Source organism: Pelmatolapia mariae, linkage group LG18 (genome assembly GCF_036321145.2).
Source record: "Pelmatolapia mariae isolate MD_Pm_ZW linkage group LG18, Pm_UMD_F_2, whole genome shotgun sequence".
Classification (NCBI taxonomy): domain Eukaryota; kingdom Metazoa; phylum Chordata; class Actinopteri; order Cichliformes; family Cichlidae; genus Pelmatolapia; species Pelmatolapia mariae.
Window position 1 is genome coordinate 7,235,919 of NC_086243.1, and position 10,719 is coordinate 7,246,637.

A 10,719-nucleotide genomic window follows, 5' to 3' on the forward strand; every position below is an offset into this window, starting at 1 on the left:
CTGTGACTTGATTTCAGTGTGTGTGTGTATATGTGTATATATATCAGAGGACAACCCTTGGATCAACTTCATCATTTATTCACAAGCAAAAAGACCACAGTGTTGTCAAACTGTCTCTTCATGGGTGCCTGCATTAACTGGTCAAACTCAGAAAGCCAGTGTGGGATTTCAAAAACAAGTACAAAGGAATTAGAACGTCCTTTTTTCTTTTTAATGTTTCCGGTTGATTTTTGTTTTGTTTTGTTTTCTCGTTTCCGTCGGCCTGGAAACGGAGGATTTCAGATTTCTGTGCTGTAACATGGTTAGACGATGACAGACACCTAAAGCGTTGGCACTCGGCCGGCTTCCCATGATGACAGCGACTCATGACGTGGAGGACAGGGGTAAGCAGCAACTGTGGTTTGTTGATCCTCCTCTTAGCGCCAACACAAGATGGAGCACTGAGCCTCCCTGGATCTTGTAGTCTGCTGCCGTCTTCTCATCATTCCTGAGGTTCACAAGACAAAACAGGAGATGATTAGAGTTCACAGGAGAACACCTGGAGATCATATGCAGATAGCTGCAGAGCAAAATGCCTCACATCTGTTTTCCACTGTAGATGAGTCTCTGTTGCTGCGGTGGGATCCCTTCCTTCTCTTCCACTCTTTCTTTAATCCGCTCCACCTTGATTTGAGCAAAAACAAGAGATTAAGCTACAAAATCTCACAGCTGCATTTAACAAGGACTATTTATCACAAGATGTTACCTTATCTGTGGGCTCTATGTCAATCTCTATTTCTTTTCCAGTGAGAGTCTGAAACATAACAAAACGATTATAGAAACACTGAACTTTCACAATCCTAAATGGTTAAGAAGAAGGAGGAATTCACCAAGGATTTTCTCTGGGCTCGAGCCAAGCTGCCAGGGAATTTCAGCTACTATACTACTGTACATAAACACTGTCACACAGCTAATTACGGTTAAAATAAATGTTTTGGGACTTCAAATTTTAGATCCAAAATTTGATGTAATTTTGCCAGATGATTTGAACTCTGGATCTGCATACAGCTGTTTCGAAAAGGATGCCCGTGTTGGTTAATGAAAAAACTGATTATTTTCACTACTAGCCAAGTCGCCATGTCTCTGTTTATAGACGTTCTGTTAAACTTTAGAAACACGTCAACATTTCGGTCGCAAGTACACAATGAAGTCTCGTGTCATCGGTAGTGTAAACCCCAAACATACTCGGTGAAAGGCGGAGTTTGCCCTTTTTGCTTTGTCACAACTATAAACTCTTCACTGGTTGTAGTACAGCACGGGATAACCTGTTTTTCAGTCACCAAAACTAGATGTTAGCAACGACGAGTGTTACAATAGCAACTCAGTGAAGAAAGAGCAGTTTCGCTTGAATGATCGGGTGTTTAACACTGATCTGTTTTACAGCATGTCGGGTGTAAGTTGGGTTTTCTGTTGCCCCAGGCCCTGAAATAAATGAGCGAACCGGCTCTGTGATATTAGCGGGATATCGAGAAACAGAGACGGGACTGAACACCACCCATGGAGCCCGAGCTAGAATCAAAGAAAGTAATGTTCTTACCTTGACTTTGATCAACATGCTGAATGAAGAAAATAATACTAACAAATTTTATGAACAGCTTGGTGAACTAAACAGCAAATTGCCGAATAACAACCTACTTCTTCTGCTAACCGGACTTTACTTCCTGTGTCACGGGCTAACATTCCGGACATGACGCCGTCACAACACACCAGCATTTTTGTTCCTCTATGACGTATTAACTTCTAAATACAAGATCATCTCCGGCAATTTCAATATATCTGTTATTTCAATACATCTATTTCTAAAGTCGCAGGCAGATTTCATTTGAACAAAAGAATGTACTTTTGTACGGCTTTGAATTATACCCCATATGTACAAAAGTTTTGGTAAGTAAAATCATGGCAGCTAAATAAAAGCAAACTTCCAAAAAGCTATACTACGGCTGTATCCCAATTCAGGGTCTGCAACCTTAAAGTACGCAGCCTTAACGGTCCACAAGGGCCGCGTACTCAAAGACCGCTAAGGCCGGAAGTGCGAGGCTTGTGAAATGGGACGGTCTAGCCTCCGTCGCGCTGCCCAGGTTGCCTAGCAACCATGATACTAACAGCTGGAAACGTTTCATACAGCATTGTTTGACAGAAATGAAGGAGAAAATCTTTTGTTCATTTGTTTGTTTGTTTCTACATGAGCTTTGATTTGATAAGTATCTGAGGCTGAGACCATTTGGGCTTCATTTCTGTACTGAACAGTCATTTTAAGATTAGCTAGTAAATAACAATTACCTAATGTTGTTCATGAGACTAAAGTCATCTCACTTTGGTAATGTAAATATAATATGGCCAATATTAAAGTTATTATTTCAATCAGTATTAGTTATTACAGCAGTGAATGAACTCTGTTTCAAATACTGAGCTTCAGTAAAGATTCAAGCTGCATTCATTTATATTTCCTGTCACCTTAAATCTTCACTCAAAGACAGGTTCCTTTGACACTGTATATATAAATGTATTATATATAAGAGACAAATATTGTCCTTTCAATATGTTGGCATTACTAAATTTCAATCAGTGCTTACTTTAAATATCCATGAAATCATCACATTCTCTGTAAGATTAAGGTCAACTATTGAACGGCGTATATTTTAAAGTAAAGGCTTTAAAACCAAGTTAGTACAAACGTCACTAATGTCACATAACTTTGCCGACATGTGGCCAACAGTAATGTTTTAATGTTCTTCGTTATTAAACATTTGCACATAAATAAGTGACAGAATATTCAGTACTTGCTTTTAAAAGTTTACTCTTCGGGCGCCCCTCTTCCGCCGTTTTTTTCCGGCAAAATTATCCACACCCACCACCGCGCTATGCATTCTGGGATATGTTGGGCCACGAAGTCTACACCGCCACATCCTTAAAATTCAGGGAAATGAAGGACGCATTTGAGGGCCGCATTTCGAGCAGCCTTTGAATTGGGACAGCCTTCGTCGCGTCGCTGTGACGTAATCGGCCTTAAAATGCGGCAGACCCTGAATTGGGATACAGCCCATTATACATTTACGTAATCGATTTTCAGTAGTGATGCAACATCATATAAAAATATTTCCCCCGACAGCTGAATTGTACTCATCTATACTTTATTTTGAACTGCAAAAAGAACAAATATAAACAGTAGGCCTTATGTGCAAAAGTCTTGAATCACCCGTCATTTCCGCATAATTTCCCAGGAAAATGTGATTTATTGAAGCACACAAAATACACATAAATGCAGAATATAAGGCAAAAACAGTTTGTACAATTCTAATGAGCTTGAAAGTTAATATTTGGTATGACCATCTTTATTCTTCATCACAGTCTGAACTCTCTTAGACGGCTTTCTTGTCATTTCTTCAGGTAGTCTTTAAGTTGAAGAACATTCAAAGCTCTTCTCTGGATGTCCCCTGCCTTTTGTCCCATTCTCTGTCATGGTGATCCCACACTGCTTCAGTTTTGTTGAGGTCCAGGCTCTGGCTCCATTGATGAAAGTGTTTTTCTCTCCACGTATGCTCTTACTGCATTGTCAGCCTGTGTGTTGAAAAATAAAACTGTTGCCATTCAGATGTTTTTCCATGGTGGATTAAAGTCTGATGGCACTTTTCTGCATTAATGGTTTTGTCAGGATCCCCAACAGCAGTGGCTGAAATACAGACTCAAACAATGACAGAGCCTCCACCATATAGACACTCACTATTTCACCTCTCCCCTAACCTCCTCCATACATACAGACCATAATTCCAGTCACAATGACTCATCACTCCAAGACCTGTTTCATTGATTTTCAGTCCAGTTGTTGAGCAATTTGGTATACCTCACCCCTTTCTTCCTTCCTTAAGAATGGCTTCTCGATGGCCACCCTTCCTAAGGAAATGACTTTCAGATACTGAATACCAGCTGTAGATAATCTTTTAGTCCTCCCTCTTCTTCTCTTGTGCTCTAGCTGTTCATTTTAAGGACACACTGCCCACTGTGCTAAAACTTTTCAGCATTCTTTGGGAATTATGTTGTTGGTGCAAAAATACAATTTTAGACAACTGCCAACTAAACGTGCACATGTAAGTTTACCTTATTTATGCTTTCTAGGATACTTCTTCCAAGTCTTGCATGCATGTAAACAAAAGTAAACTCAAATAAGCTTGTTAAGTTACTGAGAGTTTGCAAGCTTTATGGAAAGTAATACTCTAATTTCAGTGGCCTATGATATGACACGTGTCACTTTCTTCTGTAAGACTGGGCATTTCCAAAGATAACTAGAAAAAAAAAGTCTAACATTAATCTTTTCTCATGATGAAGAAAGATGCTGATAAGAGGAAGGAAATGCGTTAAACTTCAATTCTGTCAAGCAAATGTAGTAAAAAGAAATGTAAAAATAAAGATACCACTCATTGAAGGTCCACCCAATCACACAGTGATGAGCTCATAGAGCACTCTGAGTCTGTGATTCGTGGGGCTCTGCTTTCACACAGGTGTTGATGGTTGAGGTCATTAAGCAAGAAGTTCATAAAGCAGGTTGGTCCCAATGTGTACAGGATTGTTTAGTCATGGGGACTCATCTCTACCTAGGTTTGCTTGTCCTGGCTGTTTTTGCAACAACTGTTACCAATGCAGGTGTATATATATATATTTTTTTCTTTTTGGGGGGGGATTTCAGGCATATATGCACAGATACATATTTTTAAGTGTTTCTGTCCACATAAAAGATGACCGAGAGTTTTGTTTTATTTTTCAGACATCAATGTGGCCTGTGCAAACAACTCTGTGAGGGTAACATGGAGGGTGAATGCGGAGCTGGTGCCGTATGCAGCTCGGCTCTTCCTTGGAAACTGCATGGCATCTCAGTGGAAGGTTCTGCCCTCTGGAGAGGGGGAAGCACAGTTCAACTATACGTTTTCCGAGTGCAAGTTTACTAAAATGGTACTGTACCCTGAGAGATGCAGCTTCAGTAGCTTCCACTCACTTGTGAGCTCTAATTTAATCACTTGTTTGCTTTCCCCTCTTGTAGGTAAAGGGAAAACGCATATTCTATCAGAATGAAATGAGCTACAGGCCACAGGCAAAGCCAAACCCTCCAGATTTTGTGCATCCTATTGAATGTGTTTACAGAAGGTCTGAGAGGAAAAAAATAAGTGTCACAAACTGAAATTGTATGAAATGTAGAATCTTGCCATTCTTAAGAAATATTTTTTATTTCAGACCCAAGGATTGGATTCCCCGATTTGTGAACCCTGGATATGGGGTTTCCGAGGGTCACAGCAGGCTGGTCTTCCACATGGCGCTTCTCAATGGTAACTTCTCACCATGCCAAATTACAAGCACATGTTAAAACGCACACTACTTAGCATTTGCTTTTCCACAGAGGAGCTATCAAGCATAGCAAAGACAAACATCATTCCTCTGGGCTCCCCCATGCCAATATGGGCAGCAGTGGAGCAGAAGTCTCATCAGCCATTGCTGTTGCTCATGGAGGAATGTGTCGCAGCCCCCACAGCTGAGCTGCGGCCCGGCAGCCAGGTTTACCCAATCATTGGCAACAAGGGGTAGGGTTCCAGTACTGTTCAGACTTTGTACTCAGTGTAGTGGAAGCGATGCTTATTGGTAATCTGACTCTCCAATTTCTCCAGTTGTCTTTTAGAAAGCAAAAAAGGAAACTCGATGTTTCTGCCTCGGTACCACTCGTCTTCCATCATCCTCTACCTCCAGTCCTTCAACTTTGGTTTTGGAGAGGTGAGAACAGGTTAAATTATTTCAAGAATAAATATTTAAAAGAACTTTAATTTGAGCCCTGTGTTCCTCAGGTGTACATCCACTGTAAACTGGCTGTGTGGGATCCTCAGAATTTTGCAGAAAGCAAGAAGGCCTGTCATTATATAAAGGGAACTAACAGGTGATTGAGTTCAACAACTTGTACTTCACAAGTTTTGACCTTTTTCCTCGTCTCTGGATAAATGGAAATGATATTACTGTTAGACTCATTTTTATAGCTTTTTAGTATCTGCACTCTTAAAAGAGATTTACTTCAAGTGTTCTTCTTGAGCAAAATTGTACTTCACTCAACTGTATTTCATACTGCTGAACTACAGGGTTTTGTGTTTTAATTCCTTAACAGGCTGAACACTGTTTGCTGAATATGGAAGTTATGCTCCACATAACTGCTTTTCTTTTTGTCCCCAACTCCAGATGGGAGCTGCTTGATGACCCATCCCGAAGCTCCCTCTGTAACTGCTGTGACTTGAGCTGCAAGTCTCGGTCCAGGAGGGGTGTTGAATGGGGTAACCTCATGTGTCTTTAATATGACTGCATGCTATCAGACCTGTACTTTCAAAGGGATTCAAATGACATCTGATTTAAAGAAGCAGGCTGTGCTTCTTCACTCATGAATTCAACTCTGCTTGCAGCATCAGACGGCCCGAGTCACAATTCTGTGTTGGGACCCCTAATCATTGTGGACCAATCTGACTTGCGGGACAGCGACACAATGATGGAGTCTGCCACTACAGCTGACCCTCAGCTCAAATAAGCTGTGCGATGAAGCTTGGTCAAAATGGATATCGACTGCAATATGACTGAAGGACTGATGGCAGATAACCTGAGGACGTCACGATTGCGTGATTTTGATTTTTGGTTTGCGTATTCATTAATGTGGGTTTTTTTTTTGTTTGTTTTAAAGTGACACTTATTCTTGACTAAAGTAAAACATTGTAAACTCTTACTTGTGACTTTGCTCTGTCAAACGCCAGCCATTGGCATGTGATACTGCTGCTTTTCAGAGATGCTGTGCATGAGTAGGAATGATCCAGTAGGAAGGTGGGCACTACTGTCAAATGCCTTCTAAATGTAAAAGAGTCACATTTCTGGAATTGCATTTGAATCCAATAAATGACTATTCTGTATAAACTGTCAGTGTGTGCTCTTCAGATACTTGTATTTTCAAAACCTCATTTAGTGTACCACTATTGCATCAGAGTAAGAGGGTCCTTGGGTCAAAACAAAGCTGGGGCTTTACTGAAGTTGACTTTCATGTGTTCAATGTCCTTGTGGATATTCTTGCTTCGTCCCACACTTCAAATGTGCGAGAGTTAAGTTAACAGGTGTGAATAGTTGTCTTTCTCTATTAGCTCTGTGACATGCTTAGCCCCCCTACAACCATGAATTAAACTGGATGTGTTTTTGTTTTTTTTCTGAGCTTGGTGATCAGTCTTTGTATAATTGACTTTGGTTTTAAGTTCATCAAGCAAATCAACTTTGGGCTTTTATACACACACACACACACACACACACACACACACACACACACACACACACACACACCCCCCCCCCCCCCCCCCCCCCCCCCCCCCCCCCCCCCCCGCTCCATATTGGAAAACTAAGGCTTTTCCATCTGAGAGACATCCCACTCGTTTGGACTACACTGCCTTTCACTTTATGCTGTCTCTTGCTTGTCCAGCTTTTCCTTAGGTCCTCACAGCCAAATGAAAAGATCACATTCCACCTGTTTTAGCTTCTGAGATTCAGAATTGATTTCAAAATCCTCCTGTTTGTTTAGTCATTCATGGTTTAACTCCTTCCTACATCTCTGACCTCTTAGAGCCCTGTGATGCTCCAGGTCCCTCCAATCAGCCAGTTAGATGTTTCAGACTGTTCCTCAATCTAGAGTTAAACTCAGAGACATATTTTGCCCCCAAACTGCAGAACAGCATTCCAACATTAAAACTTATTTTTATTCCCTGGCATTTGAGTCTGTCTGTTTTGAGTTTAATACTAAAGCTCTCTGCGAGATGACATGAAACAAGCCGGCTGTAAATTTTCCGGTTTTGTTTTTTGAATTTGACTGTCTAGATCTGAAATTGCCACATACTGATATAACATCTCGTTACCTTCTCAGACTACTACTGCTTTCATGATCGTAATGTGATGTAAAACTGACTAAACTGGACAAAAATTAAGATTTGCATCATGTGACTCACATCACTTCAAAATCAACTGAACTCTTTATTGCAAACACCTTGTTGCTGCTGCACCTGTAGCTGCTAACACACAGCAGGTGAACCTGGTTTTGTCGATTAGCCTGTCCCCAGTAAGAGAATAAAAACACCAGTGGAGCCAGCACCAAGTGTTCAGTCATCATGGCCTCCCTTTGGTATTGTGTAGCTGTTTTGGGCCTGGTAGCAGGAGTTTCAGTAAATGCAGGTAATGTCTAAATGAAAAATGGCTTCTTTTTTAAAAAAGTTAAAGGTAAGAATTTTTTTTTTTTTTTAATTATCCCTTTCCCTCTCCCCCTCTCTACTTAGACATGAAACTGGACTGTAAAGGTGGTTTTGTGACACTGGTGTGGACAGACGGTAGATCTCAGATGGACACTTCACTGCTCCGTCTGGGCAGCTGCTTTCCCACAAGCCTCACAGACAGGGAAGCTGTTTTCACTGTGGAATTCAATGACTGTAACTTCAGGAGGCTTGTGAGTAGCCCAGAACTGCATGCATGAATGAACCGTCCATCCCTACAGGTTGGTGACTCATCTTTCCTCCTCACAGGTTACTGGCAAACGACTAATCTACTCCAATGACCTGACTTACATTACCCCACCTAATTCTGTCATCCCTTCGTACATTGACTTGATTGTCTGTGAATATGAGAGGCAAGTGGACATGTTGTAACATGAAATGCTGAACAAAAGAGCAAATGGATGTTTTTATTAAAAAAAAAAAAAAAAAAATGCAACTTTTTAACCTGTTTCATGCAGGCCGAGAGACTGGTACCCCCTGGTTTATGAGCCAGTGTTTAGTACCTATGGTTTAGAAGAACTAGTATTTCATATTGGACTCATGAATGGTGAGTATCCAAAAGTGCCTGAAAATAGAAGCAGTCCTAAAAATTCCTGCGACTCACCTTGACCTGTGTAAATCTAGCTGACTTCTCAGGCCCTGCTGAATCTACAAGATTCCCTCTGGGCTCAATCATCGCCATCATGGCTAGCGTGGAGCAGCAGACCCATCAGCCATTGCTGCTACTCATTGATGAATGTGTAGCTGCCACCACACCTGAGCTGCAGCCTGAAAGTGCTCTATATCCAATAATCGCCAACAAGGGGTAAACTTGCGCTATCAAGAAGCACTGACTTGGGTGTTCTTGTTGACTAGACCTTGAAATAACCTGTTTCTCTTGAACCTCAGATGTCTTGTCGACAGTAAGAAATCGCGCTCAAAATTTGAACCCAGACAAAAGTCTTCAGAGATCCGGCTATCCCTTCAAGCCTTCAAGTTTGCTGTGGGAGGAGAGGTAAATATCTTTAACTGCAAGAATTGAATGTAGGAAACGAAGCAGATTGTTGGTTAATCGTGGAATACTATTCATCCTGCAGGTGTTTATTCATTGCAGCCTTGTGGCTTGGGATCCCAACGGTCTTGGCAATACTAAGAAGGCCTGCCACTACATCAAAGATTATGGGTAAAACGCATGCTTGACTCTGTAGTTCATAGAACTGGATATGTGTAGTTCAGCTTGAATGCTGAGCTATGACAAAATTGTCCTGGAATCAGCAGAAGCTCAGTGATTATTTCTTCCTGCCTACTTCAGTTGGGAGTTGCTTGACGACCCTACACACAGCAGTCTATGCGACTGCTGTGAGTCCAGCTGCAAGGCCAGAAAGACGAGGGATCTAGTGGCAGGTATACATTTCTACACTTTTATAACTGTGGTCTTGCTGTACAGGACTCAAAGCTGTGTGGTTTTTTTTTTTTTTTTTTTTTTTTTTTTTTTTTTTTCCCCCAGGGGAGCATGGTGCAGTGCAAAACGTAGTCCTTGGTCCACTCACTATCACAGATTAGAATGAGTCACTAAGGCAAGCCTCTCCTTGAAATGGTGGTACAGACATCCTGTTCTCGGACGGCTCTCAAGAATGGCTCCATCCACGTGACTTCAGGCTCAACTGAGGTTTTTAACTTCCAGGCTGTCGGTGCTTTTCTTTGCATTTCAGATCTGTGCAATTGTATCAGAGCTGCATAAATAAATGACTTGCCTTTGAGTATTCATGGTGTCTTTTAATTCAGTTTTTCAGAAATGTACTGAGCAATCAATGTTCAAATATATACTGGCATATTGGTTGTCAGCATGGTAGGCAGCACACTGTCTTGGGATGGGTCTCCTAACTACCTGGAGCTTTTCTGTGACGTGTTCTCTTTGCTCCAAAGCATGTTTACTCTTGGTGCCCAGGCTTTCTCAAAATCCAAAGGCATGTATATTGGGACAACTAATTCTAAGATGGCTGTAGGTGTGAGTTGACTAAAGAATCCAGTACATAGAATAAAAGTCACTATAAATGAGGCTTGTGATATATATATATATATATATATATATATATATATGATACATGAATTCTAGGCAATGCCAACAGCATAATCACTAGAACGATGCAAAGCTGAGAAACCTTTCCTCCTGAGTTTCCTTAGTATTGAGGAATTATAAAATGCACTGCTCAAAAAGAGGAAAAAGAAATTTAAAGGGAACACTTGAACAACACAATGTAACTACAAGTCAATCACACTTCTGTGCAATCAAGCTGTCCACTTAAGAGGCAACACTGACAATCAATTTCACATGCTGTTCAAATGGAATAGACAACGGGTGGGAAATTATAGGCAATTAGCAAGACAT

The 10,719-nt window shown here is 41.1% G+C and overlaps 3 protein-coding genes across 3 annotated transcripts; 2 read left to right on the forward strand and 1 right to left on the reverse strand.

Moving 5' to 3' along the window:
* Positions 1-62: 62 nt before the first annotated feature.
* On the reverse strand, positions 63-1,729 carry nedd8l (NEDD8 ubiquitin like modifier, like). The gene is made up of 4 exons (XM_063462055.1): positions 1,577-1,729; positions 746-793; positions 581-663; positions 63-487 (listed from the first exon to the last, which is right to left on the reverse strand). The coding sequence occupies exons 1-4, from the start codon at positions 1,592-1,594 to the stop codon at positions 364-366; spliced, it is 273 nt and encodes a 90-aa protein (XP_063318125.1). The 5' UTR covers positions 1,595-1,729; the 3' UTR covers positions 63-363.
* A 2,881-nt stretch (positions 1,730-4,610) lies between these two features.
* Positions 4,611-6,586, forward strand: zp3f.2 (zona pellucida glycoprotein 3f, tandem duplicate 2). Its single transcript, XM_063462408.1, has 9 exons — positions 4,611-4,677; positions 4,799-4,983; positions 5,072-5,175; positions 5,263-5,354; positions 5,426-5,606; positions 5,691-5,793; positions 5,865-5,953; positions 6,247-6,338; positions 6,465-6,586. Exons 1-9 carry the CDS (start codon positions 4,611-4,613, stop codon positions 6,584-6,586), a joined length of 1,035 nt encoding a protein of 344 aa, XP_063318478.1.
* Positions 6,587-8,192: 1,606 nt separating this feature from the next.
* Positions 8,193-9,893, forward strand: LOC134617330 (zona pellucida sperm-binding protein 3-like). Its single transcript, XM_063462541.1, has 9 exons — positions 8,193-8,256; positions 8,358-8,524; positions 8,601-8,704; positions 8,810-8,898; positions 8,976-9,156; positions 9,240-9,345; positions 9,428-9,513; positions 9,643-9,734; positions 9,838-9,893. The coding sequence occupies exons 1-9, from the start codon at positions 8,193-8,195 to the stop codon at positions 9,891-9,893; spliced, it is 945 nt and encodes a 314-aa protein (XP_063318611.1).
* The last annotated feature ends 826 nt before the right edge of the window (positions 9,894-10,719 follow it).